This window comes from Glandiceps talaboti, chromosome 6, assembly GCF_964340395.1.
Source record: "Glandiceps talaboti chromosome 6, keGlaTala1.1, whole genome shotgun sequence".
NCBI lineage: Eukaryota > Metazoa > Hemichordata > Enteropneusta > Spengelidae > Glandiceps > Glandiceps talaboti.
Window position 1 is genome coordinate 28,771,720 of NC_135554.1, and position 20,019 is coordinate 28,791,738.

Consider the following 20,019-nt stretch of genomic DNA (forward strand, 5'->3'; position numbering starts at 1 on the left):
CTATAGTAAATGTACATGTTCATACATTATATATTTTGTTAATCCATGAGTACCATAAATAAATTTGTGTACGTGAATTAGGCTGTTAGTTTTGGGGATGAAGCTGTGAATGACATTGGAGAAATCATAAGCCAGAGTGGATTAAAATGCATCTTAATTAGTATTCATTGTATGCTAGTCTCAACTCACTTGACTGAAGTCACTTGAAAAACATGTCTTAGATTGCCATTGACTTTTCTAGATTCTGTCAATCGATTGGTAACCTGGTAATTCAAATTGTTTCCGATACTTAATTATTTTGCAAAATTCTTCAAAGTTTGAAATGCTGAAATTGTAAACAACTTGAAAATTTTTCCCAGTATATAACTATATAACACATATCTGAAGGTATTTGGCAGTGATTAAATTCTGGATGAATGTTTTTTTATTTTCTTGTCTTTTTTTAAATTATGGCTACAAAAAACAAGCAAATTAAGGATATAAAATATATATACCATCTATTGTTAAATTACCCTGCATTCAAAAACGTATATCCAAGTATGTGCAGAATTGCCTATTTTGTTTATGATCATTGTAATAAAGCCAATCTTATCTTATATATCAAATCTCTTTTCATCACACTGTTTAAATTGTTATCATGATGTGATATTTAAATTAGATATGTTCCACCTGTGGTGTCATTTTCATGTTTACATGTTTTCTGTACATAATATTTGTAAATTTCTAAAAATAGATATCACCATCCTTAGTTGGCAAAAGTTTCACATTATTCATCATATACTATTGAATATTATGATATTATTACCTTATGATGTTATTGTGTATTTGCCACTTGGCTTGCATTTTCATGCCACGTCAAATCATAAGATGCAAATAGAAATACATGTTGTCATGTAAAATTCCACTCCTAAGCAAACTGATTTTAATTTGCTTGATCATTTAATGGTCAGTGAATCTGATAGAATGTGTCTGTGTGGTGGCCGGGTGTCATTGTATCATCATTATGTCGGCAGACAGTCAATACAATGAAGAGTGTAAGACAGATTCAATCAGCCAATAGAGACGTACAATACATGTGATTATTTCCAGAAATAATGCATCACAAATTGATCCACATCTGTGTAGTGTTCGTAGGTATAATTTTGTAGCATTGTGTAGTATTCAGTATAATACTGTTTTGCAACTTTAATTCAAATATGGTAGCCAAGCATTGGAGGAGATTTTGCTCTTATTAATTAAAAGTATTAATTTTACCAAACAGGAAATGAAAATCTAATATATGCAGAATTATTGTACATGTCATTGCTACCCAAACAAAGGGAAGTCACTTCAAACCTAAATCTTATACATTTTATATAAGGATAATTCTAAGAGGACTTTAATTTAAACATGGCCAATAATAATGTTCCAATACTTCCACTAAAATACATGTATGGCTGATATTAATGTTAAAATACTCCTATCTAAATATCTTTACTTTTGTCCCTCGGACAGGACTTAAAATAGAGGTCCCGTGTATCGGAGTGCAATACCCAATGCACGTCAAAGTACATTCTACACCTTTCGTAAAGTGTAGGGTGAAAACCTGTTATAGTGTTTTTTAAACCAGTTTATGTCCATTTTTCTGTAATTGTTCTTAAATTCCTTGCTGTCTTACATTTTTTGTTATTCTGAGCATCAGCGAACCATTTTGCTTGGCCAATTAGGAGATCTCTTTGTCATTTATTCCTGAAGTGGCTATTGTTTGCAATTGCACTACATATACAAAAAAAGAAAAAAGAAAAAAAAAATATTGCCAATTTTGATATTTCAAATATCTAATTTTAAATCTTGACATTAAAAATACTGAACTTCAAACATAGCCAATATTGATGTTCAGAATTCTTCAATTCAAACAGCTAAAATTATTTTCCAAAATACTGAATTTTATGTACAGCTAAATGTACATGTAATATGAATATTCTCATAATGAAAGGTGATAACAGTCTCATATCCCCAATGGTAGTATGCAAATTATCACTGGCTATAGGTTAAAGTATTTCCACACCATCATGCTAGAGTACTTTATCACTTATGAATATTCAAATTCCTAGTGATATATCACTCATTTTTTTTTGATGATGGAGATAAAGATCTTTGCCAACTGTCGAAATATACATATATCCATGATTACAGCATATAGTTATTATTATTATTATTAAAATGGTAATGTATGGAATATGATCAGTGCAATTACATTGTATAGTTCGGCTGTATGAGTGTATAGTTAATGAGTTTGATATGAATTAGTCATTAGAGTGGTATGGCTAGTGCGACCACAATAATAACTATTATCATATGTGTATCTATATTGCGTATATGTTGTGTATGATATAACTGAAAATACACATCCAATGTACATGTAGAATGTAGGTACTACTCTATGTTTACCTACACTGATTTGTGTGCATAAAGCATGTGCTGAGAGATCATTTGCATTTAAAAAACGCAGATAATTCTTTTGAAAAAATAAATATACGGTTTCGGATAAAGATATGTAATGATGGCATGATACATGTACTTGGCATTACACCTTGCTTGCAGTGCTTCCTGTTGCATTTACATGAGTGAGTTGAATGAAAGTAGAGCCAAGGAGGACATTTACTGCAAACAAATATCTGAGAACAACATTTCTGCATTCGCATATCATCATAGGGGTTCTTTTGTCATACAGCAGAGAAATATATGTTTTGGGTAGCGAAATTTCTCTGGTGAAAGTGTATGTACTGTGTTCATTACTGAAGTACAGTACATGTACATTTGTATGGTGAACTCATTCACCTATTACTAGTATTAGTTAGTTACATGTAAGTCTTCATAAAAATACTTGCAATGAAAGTAAACTAGTCAATATCCTTCAGATGTTCTGTTATGTAGTTGATAATGATGACATCGGTCATTTTAAATAATTCAGGTTAATCAATATGTTAAGTAGTAGTATTGTCACAGGTGTTCGAATATGAGGCTACAAAAGGAATTACATATATTATGTACATGTACATATACAAAATGCACTTTCTGATACTGTATGGATGTATATAGTTCTTTTTGTTAAATATGTTTTGTTGAATCTTTTAGGAATATTCTGTTAAAGGTTCCAATACTTCATAACATCATTAGATACACACATAATTATGCCCTAAACAAGGGGATACTCACTATCAAGATTTATAGATTGAAGAAATTTAAATGTGTGCAGTCAAAATATCAGAAAATGACTGAAAAATACTACAATAAATAATTGACTCTACCTGTACATGTATTTAGTCAAGTCCATTTTTGAACTTTAGCAAACAACAGAGACAGATTTGATATTACAATGTGCATGCATGTTACATTAGGGGTCCAGTAGTGAAGTTTATATTAAATAGCAGGTCTGTTGACAAACTGGTTGTCATTGAGTTCAGTAATGCAATGAAATATACTGTATCACCAAATGCTGCATTCAGATAAGGCATGTATTTATAAGATCCCAGAAACCTTAGGTTCCTCATCATCACATACAAATAAATGATACAGAAAGTAATACATGTACTTATGGCTAATGCTAGTATTCTAAAACAATAACAGTCCATGTAAGACCAGAATGAAAATAGTTAAAAGATACACAGTATACAACTAAAAACTGAAAATAAAAAGTCTGCTAAAAAGTTGAAAACTGCAGAAACTACATCCTTTATCATACATACATGTACATGCTCAAGTAACTCAAAATACTGCTTGAGGGCTGACAAACATCTAGTTACTAGTAAAAGTTGTCCTATAGATCTCAACTTTCTTGAAGGATTCAATTATGGGAATATTAATCAAATACATGTATGTGTTTTTTATCACATTTTTAAAAAAATCAAATTCATCACATTCCACATTTTTTCTAGAAAGTTTTGTCAATGTATTTATATCTGTTATGTCAACTGCAGGTGTTAAATTAGGTCTGAAATGTCAATTCAACTATTAAAAGCATTACAGCAGAAATGTTGATTAATGAGATGATAATAAAATGGAAAATTGTTTCCAATAGAAAAAAGGCATATCTATACAAATTCTACTAGTAGAAAGGTGGGACAGCTGAAAGCAATTTGATTCTTTGAAGCAATTCCAACTATTCATAAATGTAACTGTATAGAAATTGTAATCAGCAGTAAGTATAAAGTACAGGAAGTGTCATTCAAGCATGAAAACGTTTATGTGTTATGGATAGAAATTCAAATTAACTACATCAGAAGGTGAATGTAGGGCAAAAGCCATTGCAAGTACATGTATATGTAGTCTGCATATAGTATATTGCATTGTAATATGTATATCTCAGTTTACATTGTATATCCAGTGTGTATACAATGTACTTACATTATAATAAATACATAATACATATCAATACACACATATTATTTACATACTGTGATGTATGTATACATTATATATTACACTAAGCAGTTTCATTTGAACATATAGAATAAACAGTAAAGTGTTCCTGGCCAAGAGTTGGAGACGTTCGCTCAGGCTTTGCAGAGCTACCCCATTAGGCCCAATCCATATCTATCATAATCTACATTTATATATATATCAAACCAGGATTTATAAATGTCGATCCTTGCCAGGATTACTATTTGCGATTTTATCGAACATTAAATCGACTATTCTATTGTGTCTTTGTTGGTATAGTTTCTGAAATTTCGTACATCCATTCAAATATGAGATACTGTTACAGTGGGATGATTGCATATTTTATATGATTTAGTGTAAGACTCTGGATTGTAAAGGGTCATGAAACTTTCGCACTGTAGGAGCTGTAAACGACCTATCGCTACAAATCATCTTAGATTATCGTCAATCTTGTGATTGTTGAGGTATGTGGAAGATACGCCATGTTTTGTTTTCCCTGCCTATTGAATCACTCTTCCTTGTGAAGATTTTGCTTTAAACTCAGATTCATATTGCTGCAGTAGCTGCTGTTTAAATGCCGTATAGTATTTGTCTGGTGAATCGAATGTCACTTCCTAGTCTACTGCAATTTCATAGATGTATTTATCCTCTCCTTTAATAACAAGATGTGCTGATGCTTGCATATTTCATAGAGATTAACCTCAATTGACTTTGGCTAATTAACTTTGGACTGCTCTACAATGTTGCCGGTATTTTCGATAATGTACATGTAGCCTTGCACTGGTCAACTCTGCCATAGGGTACTCAATCCAGTGTAACCATTTATCAAGCCTTGCTCGAAAACAATCACTGACCACAGGCATCCCTGGATAATGCCTTTATTGTGTTGGATGGGTTGTGTTATTGCAGTTGCTGTTTAAAGGAATTCACCGCTATAGATGTCTCTGGTTATATCAATATATACTATAGGTCCGGATATCCTGCTCCTTTCAGTTCCCTTATCAAGAAATCATGGTCTGTGCTGCCAAAAGCATCTTTGATATCAGTGAAACTAACGATATAGTTTCAAGTTTGTGTGAAGGAAAATCACTAACTGCAGATTTTAAACAGAATACATGTTCTTGCAGCCCATTTCTGGGCATAGACCCCTTCTGACAAGTAGATACGCATTGAGTGCTGACATGACAATCCACTCTATGTGACGTTTCTGGGTATAGACCCCTTCTGACAAGTAGATAGGCGTTGAGTGTTGACAATCCACTCAATGTGATGTTTCTGGATGAGTTTTATGAATAATTCATATGAAATTGGTCGCCAATCTTCAATATTGCTGTGATTTCCATTCATTTTTATAGGTACAAGAGTGATGATACCATGCTTCCAATCGGGTGGAACGTTACGATGACATACATTGTAGGGACACGTTATAAATAGCCTTAAGCGTACATACTTAAGCATGCATTATGTAAATACTGCAATGTAGTCTGTGATAGGTATGAATTGGCTTGATTTTGATAATTAACCCTGGAGGTCAAGGTTAAGTTTTCACTTTTAAATGAGTAATTTGCATAATTAATGGTTTTCAGTAATCAGGTTATTTCTTAAATAACTTGGTGCACACATCAGCCATAACAAATCACACACGATTGTGATTTATGCAAATATATGCAAATATGCCTAGCAACAAGACCACGCCCATGCCAACAGCCAACTGCAGTTGTGCTACAGTTGGCGATATTTTTGAAAGTACTCTTTAATTGTGATGTGTATTTTTTATAAATAATAATTTTACCTTCCGTAAGGGAATGTTATATGATGTAACTCTTACTTTTAATGTCACTTGCATAATTAATGATTTTCATTAATTAGGTTATATCTTAAGAATGCATGCTGCAAACTCAACATAATTCAGTTCGTACATTGATGATAACAAAGTCCATGTGCCATATAAAGTTTGATGATGTAGCTATTAGTTTTGATAAGTCATTTGCATAATTAATGATTTTCAGTAATTATGCAATATTTTAAAGATTGCATACTTCAAATTGAATATAATTTGATGCATACATGTACTTCAAACATAATCAATCACATATGTTCTGAGAAGCTTGATAATGTACATGTAGATTGTAGTTTTTAATGAGTCATTTGCATAATTAATGATTTTCAGTAATTAGGCCATATCTTAAAATGCACTCTTCAAATTCAATTAAATTTGGTACATACTTCAAACATAACTTATCGCATATGTTCTTTTCTTTCGAATAGTTATTGTGTGTAGGAACGAAAATCTAAAGACTTTGCCCTTACAGAAGGCATTTAGTTTAAATCTGGTTGATAATTAGGCAATATCTTTAGAATGCAAGCTTTAAATTTTAGATAATTTAGTAAATACGTTGATGGTAAAGAAGTACATGTGTCCTATAAAGCTTTTTGATGTAGCTTTGAAACTCAAGGGTTAATTTGCATAACTAAGGATTTTCGATAATTAGGCATTATTTTGCTCTAGAACTACTAAAAATAGAAAATGATGTGTATCAACTTGATGTGAACAAATCTAAATAGACTTCCTCAAAGGCACATGCACACCAAATATCAAAGCAATCTGACCATCAGTTTTGGAAAAGAAAGTCAAAAATATAATTCACTAACAATAGACTCATCAACTTTGCATGAAAAATCCTGAATAGCACCAATTGACAAATCAAGCAATTGACGAAGTGCTGATTTTATTTTAACCTTCACCTGTGATATCATGGATGAATATGTTCTGTCCTTGTACAAGTTCAAGTTAGGCAAGGCCATGTCTAACTACATGTACATGTACATGTTGTATCCTGAGAGAGTATAGAAGCTTGAATGCACAGTATCCTGTGCATTTACATCTATTGATGCTGAACAGCTGGAAATGTGAATGTATGCAAAGAATACTGAGAGTCGTTCTGTTTATCCTCCCTTACTTTCTGAGTTTTCAATCTGTAATGAACATTTGTCACTTTTCTGTTTTTGATCTTTTGCCACTGACTGATGGATCATTGTTTCTCTCCATGTCATCTACTTGTTAGTATATTTTATAATACCTTAATTATTCCAGTGCTCCTCTTTTACCAATACCCACTGCACATAGCAAGCCTTTGTATGTACATGTAACCATCTACTAATCTATTATAGCTAAAATAATGTAGGCTTGGTGTTTCACTTATGCAACATGACATTTATTATACACCGTCAGACAACTTCTAATGCAAAAGGAACAATTACATACATTTGTATGCCATGCACAGTGGGAATGCAGAAGTACAATGTAGTCAAGTTGATATGTTGATTATCAGTTAGAAAATAAACAGTTGAAGCCATTAAAATCATCAAGTCCATGTGTAATGTTTTCATTAGAAACCTGTTTTTACTGCACTGTGAAAGAATAGTAAAAAAATGCTTATCACTGTTCAGTGTGATTGGCCAAAGGATCCTGCTGTGTTTGTTGTGTCTCTCAAGATCTGTTATTGTTAGTCTTGACTTGAAATACAATGTATGTCTATCTTTGTGTCAAAAACATAATGTCCCATGAGTGAAACACCAAGCGAACATCATTTTAGCTGTAACACTGAACTCATGAGGGATGGCCCTCACTGGACATCTTTGGAGACAAAAAAGTGTTTTTATACTTTCAGAACTATCCAGTATATATAAAGATTATTATGTCATCAATTTTGTTAATCTGAATAATCATAATAATGAAGAAAAATGACTGAGATATGCAAATGTGTCTTAATTTCTTTGAAGTGTACTCTCCAATTTCTTGTAATCCATGGCACTTTGAACATGTATATGTATGTAGTTTGAGAACAATAACATTATATGTAATCAATTACATCAGGCGAGCAGTACCATTTGATCAAATCAGATTCTAATCATACATTGTTTAGCTTTTACCCCACTGCAGTTCACACTCTTAATGAATTAAATTAAGTTATCTGATGGTGCACCAATCTCGTGTTAGGAGTCATGTACACAATACTAAAAAATACATATTATGTGCATGCAAATGTATAGAATCAAGCCATGGTGTAAGGAACATTTTTACAAGTGTACTATCATTAATTGATAATACTAGTGCTAATGGTCTACTTATTGCAGAATCTGTACATACGTGTATCCTATTTCAGCTTGTTCTTTTATCGTCATCTCTTATTTCTTGGTGGTGGTTCATTTCTTTACATCTTTTCTTTTCTCTTTCCTTATCTCTTTCTCTCCAGAATGCGAGTGTAATGGTCATAGTAATGAATGCAGATATGACAGTACTAGGGATGAAGTTATCTGCCTAGGATGTCAACATAACACTGTTGGTCCACACTGTGAAAAATGTCTTCCACAATTTTATCGAGATCATTCCAAATTATTGAATGATCCTGATGTATGCAAAGGTAATACAATGTGGCTGATTGGAAGTTTGCTTGTCAGGTCTTCAATTATTGGTTATTATAAAATAAAATTTGCATATTAAGATTTACTTTAGCAGATGTTCAGTGAGACCAATTTTGTAAACTGCTTCACATCAGCCAAATAAATATGTGCATGCATCATGTAGCTAATAGTTGTAGATTCAGATTTTTAGGTGTAATTTACTTAATTAAAATATATGTAGCTGTAGTTACTTCAATTCTGAAGGATATATGAAAAGTGAGAGGTCACATCATTTTCCAATAATGTACTCCCCAATACTGTAGGTCTTATATTCTAAGATGTATATATCACATAATTGCATTTGAAAGTAAGAGGGTAAATTGCATCAATAATGATTGGTTAATCCTCAAGTGAATTGTATAATGGTCCAATTTGGTCATTCTTTATTTCACAGAGTCCCATTAGATAGTTATATATGTAGTTGTCCTTTCAATATACACTCAGAAGAAAATGCCACAAGTTATTTGACCAAAATTTGAGTCTAAAATGTAGAGATCCCATTAATATTAGGACTTTGAAAGTATAACTGTAAATTACAATGTAGTTGTCACATGCACAGGCTTGTATACTCAGCACCTGTCATTACCACGTTGAATTTACATCTGATTCAGTAATCCTAACTGCAGTATACATACCACCACCGTCTAACTAAACCCAAGCTATCAACCAGTTATCAGATCAGGTAATGAATATTGAAAACAAGAACCACGACTCTCTCATAATTCTAGCTGGTGACTTTGATAAGGCAAACTTGAGGAAAGGACTTCCAAAGTATTTTCCTCAAATAGCATGTGCAACTCGGGGGAAACAATATGGTACACTTGATCAATTTTACACTACCATCAAGTATGCCAATAGTGCAGTGCCCCATGCCGCACTTGAGAACTCAGACTATTCTGTCATTTTCTCATCCCTGTATGTAAACAGACACTGAAACGGGAGAAGTTACAGGAAGTTGTATCAAAGAAATGGAGTGACACGGCAATTGATTATCTGTGCATGTTTAGAGATCACAGACTGGAATGCATTTTTAAAAATAAATATATAGCTTAAGACAAAAATATTAACCTTTTATACATTGTAGTAAGACGCTACACGTTGCCAAAAGTGACAATAGCTAACAAGCACCAGCACTGTTTGCAAGATGGTAATGACATAAAACCCAACATTTTGACAATTAGTGCCCCATTTCTTTGAATACATGTACATGTTTTCTACAAATTTGCCATTTTTACTTAATCTCAAAAACAAAGAAGTGTTCATGATATGGTGATCCCATAAGTGATATGCAAGTTAGGTATAAAAATGTGTCTTTTTGGTCAAAAATCTTTAATTCCAAAATTATTGAGTAGATTAGTCTGAAATTTTGTGTAATGGTCTTAGGCGTGTTTATATTAAGAATTGTGGATGACATGATGATCTCATGAGTGATATGCAAATTAGGTCTGAAAATGTGTCCATTTGGTCAAAAATCTGTGATTCCAAAACTACAGAGCAGATTGAGATGAAATTAAAGGGGATGCATCTTGGGATGTGTAGATGAAGGTGAATTCACAACATGATCCCATCGGCGATATGCAAATTGGGTCTAAAAATCTCAATTTTGTTCAAAAACTTATATCTTGAAAACTATTTTGGGGAATAGGGCTGAAACTTGGTGGATGTTTCTGGAGGTGTTATTCTGCAGTTATTGTTAAAAACATATTGACAAAAACTGGCCCTAGCAACTATGACCATGCCCTTAGCAACAGTGAAATGATGTATATTACAAAGATGAAAACAGGGATGGGTATTTTAGTGAATAAAGATTTTTAAAATGTATGCAAATATCCCTAGCAACAAGACCATGCCCACAGCAACAGTCAAATGATGAGTTATATTGTGAAGATGAAAACTGGGAAGGATAGGCAAGTGCCTGAAGATTCCAAAAATGTATGCAAACATGTCTCGCAAGAAGACCATGCCCCTAACAACAGCCAAATGATGGCATATGGTAAAGGTAACAACAGGCCTGGATAAGCAACCAGATAAACACAAACAAAAAAACTGTACAGTTGTGCACAATGCCATTGGCACAATTTTTGTACATGTAGATGTCACCAAATACATAACATATACAAAAGCAATAAGTGCATGGCATGTATATGTATATGTACAAGTATTCAAATTGTTTAGCAAGATGAATGAGAGTAACTTTATGTTAATATGCCTTCTGAATGAAATATAAAATATTCATATATCAGGTTTGAATATTATTACATTATACATTTAGCTTCGATATGTAGGAATGCATGTATTTCAAGTTTGCCAAGTACAAATTAATTCATCATTAGGTGTCCTTAGAGTGTAATTTTATGTTAAATGATGAATTTTTCAGCATTAAAATCAAGCCGGAGGAGATTGCAAGTGGTATAAATAAATCAATTACTCTTTGCAAATACTAAAACATAAGACTTTGTTATGAATGTAAGTGTCTTGCTGGAGAGAACAGTGCTCGATATATATATATATATATATATATAGTTTTGGTAGTACTGGAACTCTTTCTTGGTTATAACTCGGAGTTTCATGCATTGCGCGATCATCAGACAACTGCAGTTGTCTGATGATCACGCAATGCGTGAAACAACCAAGAAAGAGTTCCAGTACTACCAAAACTATTGCGCTCTGCCACTGCGGTATAGAGCACTGTCTTAGCAGATTGACACTCACCGAGTTATATATATATGTGTGTGTGTGTGTGTGTGTGTGTGTGTGTATACATGTATGTATATATATATATACATATATATATATATATATATATATATATATATATATATATAATGTGTGTGTGTATATATGTGTATATATGTATATATACATACATGATACATACATACATACATACATACATACATACATACATACATATATATATCCGAGCTGGTCTCGAAATGAAGGCAAATACTCGCTCGCCAACTATAGAAGTAAACCCCCGTAAGGAATAGTTTAGTCCGACCATCTTGTTATGCAATATATCGACCTTGACAATCCCAATTTAGTCGTCTGAAGATTGCTCAAAGCGTGAAACTCTGAGTAACGACTTATTACATCCTTATTCTTTTGAATTATGTGCTCTGCTACTAATATTTGCATCGAGCACTGTTTTCTCGAGCGAGACACTTACATTCATTTGAATATATATATATCTTTTTCTTTCTTTTCATAAATGATTTGCATATCTTTTGTTTAAACTCGTTAATAAATTTCAAGTGCAATCATAATCTATGTTTAATTTAAAATATTTCCAACTAAATTTAGACCCATTGAAAATTATATTTCAAACAGTTTTTAAGAGATGCTATATTTGGTTTCCTGTATGATGGCTTGAAAAGCAAATAAATATTGAATAGTTTGAATACTTATGCCATTTTAGTAATTTGCACCTGAATAGAAGGACATGATACTGGTACCTGCCCCTTCATTCAAGAATAATAAACACAAATGAATTGATTCTAGCAGCTGTTTAATGATTTCAACACCAGATTAATATCTGGAATATCATTGATTTTATGCATAAATTATATGATTTTTATACATTCTCCAAAGATGATATTCAGGGGAGGTAAATGCCATATTTAAAGTACTTGATATACCCTTGGAATGTTCTTGTTAATATGAGTCATTCTTGGTAACTCAGTTTGCTTTCCTGCAATGTAGTTTTCTAAAATTAGAATATAAAAACATAATATGTACACGTTACTTTACAAGATACAACAACTGACATAACTGTGTACAAACAGAAGCTGTTACAAATAAAGAAAGTAAACAAATGAATTAGGTTAATAACACTTGGCACACCAGGTTGGAACAGCAGAGGCTTGTATTACATTTCATGGTTTGATAAGAATAGTTTTATGGCCTCTTATGTTTGCATGAAATTTCAGGAGACTTGTAATTTGTTTGTGAACTTGAAGATGCTGTGCCAAGTGTTATTAATCAAATTCAGTTGTTTACTCTCCCTATTTGTAACAGGTTCTGTTTGTCCACGGTATGATGTCGGCAGTTGTATATCGTACACTTTAAATCTATATTTGCTTATTTCATGTACATGACTTGCATACTAATTGAACTGCTAAACTTATTATTAATCCTCCAGATATTCAATATGCAAATGTGTAATCTCCTGTCAATCCAATATCCATTTCTTAATCATGTGATGATAATTCACGGAGATCTGAATATGAATTTACATGTAGATTGAAATTGTCAACTCGTGTGTGCATAACATGACTCCTTGTAACCCCCTTGTATAAAGTAATTAGCTTGTGGAATTAAGAGTTTTCATTGCAATTCGTTCATTGTCAGGACATTTTTTAAAAATAATTTCATTGCCAGTAGGCTAGTATTAGACTTTAATGTATTTGTAGTTACCCGCAACACATTACAATCTTGGGTACAGTTGTTTCAGCCATGTTTGTTTATTCATATTATATCACTCCCCTGTGTCTATCCAATTACTGCCATGTTGGCAGCAATGAAATCGAAACTCAATGCATCAAAAGCACCTTCCATCACTTCAACATCACGTCAAGATCTCTACACCGCATTGATTCGACAAGTAACAACCAACTGAAACCATCACAGAAATGGCCACAGCATGGTATACATGTAATTGACTCATATCGGCTTATGCAATGACTCAGCAGCACCACACACCATCCACTGGAATGATCACGTCCTCAACCCCACCATTACATGCTTCAAATTACAATGGTGCCAATGGTCACTTCGAAGCAACAGTCAACAAGGGGGTCAGTCAAACCACCAAAATGAAAAGGAAGGTTCTTGCAATACACTCGTGGCAAGCTTGTCGAATTACAGCAGAAGTTTGATGACCTTGAAAAACTTGTAGTGTTCCAACAACCAGATGTTGGTGTCACTGCAGAGTATGTAAACCCTTCTTTCCTGGTAAAGAAGCCGAATGGTGGCTCACGACTTGTAGCAGCCTTTGCTGATGTCGGCAGATATAGTAAACCACAATCTGATTAAAATCCGATGTAGATGTCGGCTAATCGTGCATTGCTATCTTACCATCGTTATTTAGCTTGAATTGACCTTCGTAGTACATGTTTACGTTTTTAGCCTGATCGCCTCCTGATCAGGCTAAAAAATGTAAACATGTACCAAGAAGGTCAATTCAGGCAAAATAACGAAGGTAAAATAGCAATGAACGATTAGCCGACATCTACATCGGATTTTAATCAGATTGAGTAAACCACAGCCATCTTTAATGCCAGATGTTGACTCAACTCTACAAACCGTAGCCTGCTGAAAATATATTACAACAGACCTATAACCCTGAGCACATGATCCTACCAGATACATGTACCTCATCCATGGTGAAGTATTTTTTTGCTGTAGCCACACCATTTTGTGGAATCCGTATTTATACCCAATGCATAATGGGGATGGCTGGTTCGGAGGCTGCTTTAGAGGAGTTACGTGTTTCATTCGCAAAATCATGGGCTCACAACTTCGTGCAGAGTCTTCCTATAAAAAATCAAACACATTGAGTGTTACACAGTACAAAGTCAATTTCATAGCAAGCTCAACATAACAGGCTTTAGCATCACACTGAAGACATTACAGTGAGAATGATGAAATTTTCAAAGCAATATCTACTGGCGCAGTATAACTGATCAACTGCATATTTGTAATTTAGATCATGTGTACTTAAATCATCTTATATTTGAGTCATATTGAATACCTTAATTGCTGTGAATTTATGTTTATATAATATGTGAGGGGACAGGCCCAGGTAACTGTAAGCTATTTCCTGACACCCCATTTACCCACTGTAAAAAAATTATTTGGGTAAAACTGATTACATGTATTAAAGCTGATTACTAATTCCTCTCACCCCCAAAAGTTATGTATCAGAATCATACCATGACACTAACATCGTCCAGTCACCCTCTGATACCAAACTACATGTACACCCCAGAGACTGCTATTGAGCTCAGTAATTATGCCTGCAGATCAGGAGTCTATTCTGGTGAAAACTTCACAAGATTGCACACAACATGACGTGGACTGTACAACTGTTCCATATAGTCCAACAAAAGTTGCCGGCACCGAAATTTCAAGCAGACCTCAATACGACTGCAGACCTCCCAAATATTTCCAGGACATGTCTGTAACATACACAGTGACGGACTTGCAATTGTGGCCACCATTTGAACTTGTTTATATGAACTAGTTTATTGGGTGTTACATGTACAGGTACCTCTCACAAGACATTATTTGCAATTTGTGCATTTATAGAGTCAATTCAGTGCCATACAGCAATGCACTCAAGTGACTTTTATTGTTGCCTTTGCATGTTAACATTATTTCTTTCTTGTGGACAATTGAACCGTGGACAGAACTATCTTTTTTGTCTCAAAAAGGGGTGGGGGGTGGGGGGGGGGAGGAGTCACGCCAGTAGGCTAGTATTAGTATATTTGTAGTGGTTATCCTCTACACATTGCATCTTCAGGTACAGTTGTTTCCGCCATGTTTGTTTATTCATATTAAATCATGTTTCTACCCTTCCCCCTTGTCTATCCAATTACTGGCACATACCCATAACATTGTACTTCCCCAAGGGAACAAAGATAAGAATGTACAATTGAGTGTAAATTTCATGCAAGCAATTAATAATTATAGTATGACTTGTTTTACTGTAACAAGAGGTGACCTTGTGTTTACATATGATGTTGATTCTGTAATTGCCCGAGTGTTAATGTCTATAAATTTTAAATAATTCATTCATATACTAACATACACGTACTGGTAATCCATATACCTTGTTGAGCAGGAGAAAGACTGAAATCCTAGAAATTGGAAATTGGAACTTTTAATAACATGAGTACTGAGAAAAATTTGAAGCAGAACACCATACATGTAGGTAAACACAGTGTTATCGGTTATATTCTAAATGTCATGGTGATGAATATATTTACTATAAACGTAACTTTATGATATCAGGATGACCATCTATGTTATGGTCAACATACATAACACTGTTAGTATCTAGATATACTGGGGGAATATGTACTTGTGGAGAACTGTATACTGCATGTATTAAGTCGATGTAAATTATTCAGTTCAGTTTGGTTCAATGTACAAGGGTTGTCGGTGACTGAGTTGTTAAACCACTTGCCTCTTACCACTGCGGTCGGGGTTCGAACCCATTTAGGGTTTGAGTAAATTTACCATGCTGTAAGTAAGAAGAGTGTCGTTCAGTTTGATTCTACCGAACAATGCAGGTTTTCGCCAGGTACTCCGGTTTCCTCAACCCACGAGGGGGGATGGCCCTCACTGGACTTCTTGGGAGACAAGTGTTTATATACTTAAAGAGCTATCCAGTATAAATAAAGATTATTATTATTATTATTTTACAAAGTGTAAAACTTTGCATTCATGCAATAAGGGCATTTCACTGGTTCATGTAGATGTACTTGAAACAATGAATTATAGATAAAGGAAAGCAAGAAGATATCACTGACAAATTCACAAAGTCTAATCTTTCGTTTATATATGATTTATTTGAGTACACGTAACAAAACCCTGGGGAGTTGTTAATGGTACAAAACATGAAAATAATAACAAGGTTGAGTAATAAACTATCTAAAAGAAGCGTTACATAACATAATAGTAATAATAATCTTTCACTCAAAGACATACGTGTGTTTTGTATAGTATAGTGTCAATAATGACATACACTTGTACATGTAGTGGTCTAGAACCATACAGGCAATGAAGGAAAGTCACCAATTGTTAAAAGTAGGTGCATTAAAAATGTCAGCCTTTTCTTTAGAAAATAAATTGAATTCTGGCTTAATTTAACTTGATATTTGAAAATAACATTTGGGTAATTATGTGTATGTCACTCGTATTGCACTTGAAAACTTCACTTGTGTATCACCCAGCAGAATGGTCCTCTCAGGTTGGTTAGACATGCAAACATCATAACTTGTGTTGAAATGAAGGGTAGTGATCAAATATCAAGGTGTCAGATAAAATTTGCATTTGTAGTTATTTAAATATGATCTACTAGTATTTGGAACTAATAAAAGCAATCAAAATTGATAATTTACAAAGGCAAATAACTTGTGGGAATTACTGGTTAGTCCGCCAAACTTCAAATATAGATTTTCTGCATGAACACTCTATCTTAGACTGTAATAAGATACGTCATGACGTTTCGCCCTCACCGGCCTCCTCTCACAGGGGTTGCCTGATGTTTGAGGGCGCCCCACCTTACAGACTAACACTATCTTAGACATTATCTCTTTTAATAAAGAAATACAGATAGGAGTAATGTAAATTTCCCATACTGTATACATTTACATGATGATTGACTTGTATATTACTGTCGCTGTTACTGTAACAGACTATGCATTAACTTACAACAGCAATTTTGGGTTTCACAGAGCCACCAGGTGGCCAGGGCGTTATTTACCCAGTGAGTGGGCACAACTATTCAGAGAATGGAAATGTTATGATGCAATTTCCAGGTATTATGTAGCCTTAGTCGGTGTACATGCATGTACAGTACTGTGATTCTTGTCAATATCACATCACATATACAATAACATACTGCTGTATTTCATGTGTTTGTGCTTCAGTATTTACAAATTTAATGGTATATAATTGTATAAAATTGTGCCCAGTATTTTATAAGTAGCTGTTATTTTGTAGTTGTTGTTAAATATAGAGCTAGTATGTAATCTTTGATGAGTTTTAATACAAGTTCCATCAGTAGTACAGAACAGGTAGTGAAATCTGTCCTTAGTTAGTTATTTGGCTATCAATTATTTAGATACTAAGCTACATGTATTATTTGTCCTCATCAGAAACTTGTATTCAGAAATTTGTTGTTACCACACTTGTACCTGCATGTCTGATATTGAATTCTGCATGATTTTGCTTGTAAGTTGGATAGTAAATATAGAATGTATGTATGTATGTATGTATGTATGTATGTATGTATGTGTGTATACATGTATGCATGCATGCATGCATGCATGTTTTCAGTTTAGTTTGTGTAACCATAACAATTAATTCTTCAACTCCACACACAATTTTTATACCTCACCTGTCTTTGTACCTGGGATGTCTGTCCAAAACAATCATAGCTGTACTGAGAGTGATTTACTTTCATTCTATACATACATACATACATACATACATACATACATACATATGTACATACATACATACATATATACACACACACACACACACATATATATATATATATACAACCATGAATATAAAAAGTTTAAGGAATAATTACAGATGACATGTTAGTAATTACAATCTCTTGGTTATTCCAGATGGATTGACACATTATATAGTGCATTGTACATGACATGTACATGTAACAGTAACTAACTCTGGTGCCAAGATAAGATGATGGTCAAAATTTTTTATTTTAACACTGAAAAATGAACCATAATTATATATTTCTATAATGTATTAATATCAAATGTACCCATCCATGCTGTATCATTGATAATTTCTCTCATATACAATGTACATGTACATACCAGTACATCTTGCCTTTAACTTCCATTTTGCTTCAAGTGTCTAGTAGTAACTCAAGTGCATCAACGAAACAAGTAGACAACCTAGAAAAGAAAAGTTTTTAAATGAAAAATCAATAGCAATATTAATACTAGTAAAACCAAATAAAACATTACAGACAAAGTCAGCCAATGACAAAAAGAATTAAATTGGTAATCTTGGCAGTGGGTACCAATGATTCGTAATGTCTTCAAAAATAAAATTTGTGAACACTTTGTGCTCTACACATGTACTATTTTAAAGTGTGTCCTGTATATACATACCGATGTTCTGAATGTGTTGTTCAAATACCAAATTTACCTATTAAAACATTACATGTAGCTGTATATGTATAAACATTAGTTCAATATTGATACAGACATCCCTACACCTATTTGAATCTTGTGTAAAAGCATGTGTTTTCTATTGTTTCCTTTTTCTTTGTGTTATTTACAGATGAAGTCGTTAATAGCACATCCTCCCCAATACCTAGCAACTCACAAAACACTGCCAATCTGTCACCGAGCATGTCACCAGGTTTGACACCCAGCATGACACCTAATCTGTCACCCAGTTTGTTACCTACTACATTACCCAGCGATACACCTGATCTCCAACCAACACCCAATCAGAATGGTTCAACTCAATCCCTCAGTATAACTGTTTTAGCCTCAAACCTTTCTCCTTCCACATCAATCTTGGGAGGCCCTCAAACATCCAGTCCTGTTCCAGGTAATGCTGTCCCGGTGCCTGATTCCGGTTTTGATCCATGCACTCCCAGTTCCTGTAGTAATGGAGGCACATGTATAGCTGATTCTAATCAAGATTTCCAATATAGATGTCAATGTGCACCGGGTTTCTACTGTAAGTATTCAGTACTTCTAGCAGGAATCTAGTTTATATCATACACTATACAGATGACCATAAGTTTTTTTATAGTTTTTTAGAAATTATAGTTAACATTATAATGTTAATTTTAATAACATTTGCATGGGATCATCTTGTATCATTGAAGGTTTTCCATTCTGACAGACTGTTTTTATCTCCATTCTAAACTTTTGGTTCCTGAGCTGATATATTTTTATACAGCTTAAAATTGCTATTATGTAACGTATTGATCAATCAGAACTCTGGATCCTCTATATGTGTACTAGTAATAACCATGGGTACCATTTTGGATAAGTAATGAATCACATGTAGTGTCATCACAGGGAGCTCAGGCTCAGTTAGTTTTGTTTACAAATACAAATAAGTAAATAAACAAACAAAACACAAATAAACAAGTAAACAAACCAACAAAACCATAAACAAACCGATAAATGAGTAGATAAGTAAATAAATAAACAACAAACAAACAAATACTGACACACCCCCCCCCCCCCCCCCCCCATAAAATAGTCATCATCGGAGATCCATTGGTTACTATTGGGGGGGGGGGGGAAGGGTAGTATTTGTTTGTTTGTTTGTTTGTTTGTTGGTTGGTTTATTCATTTATTTATCTACTCATTTATTTATGTTTTTGCTTTGTTTACTTGT

General features: G+C 33.6%; 1 protein-coding gene across 1 annotated transcript in view; it reads left to right on the forward strand.

Moving 5' to 3' along the window:
* Positions 1-20,019, forward strand: part of LOC144437061 (uncharacterized) — an 85,970-nt gene that overhangs the window by 40,779 nt on the left and 25,172 nt on the right. The window contains exons 4-5 of the mRNA XM_078125928.1: positions 8,679-8,846; positions 18,940-19,347. Coding sequence (XP_077982054.1) covers positions 8,679-8,846; positions 18,940-19,347 — 576 coding nt within the window. The remainder of the gene's footprint in view (positions 1-8,678; positions 8,847-18,939; positions 19,348-20,019) is intronic.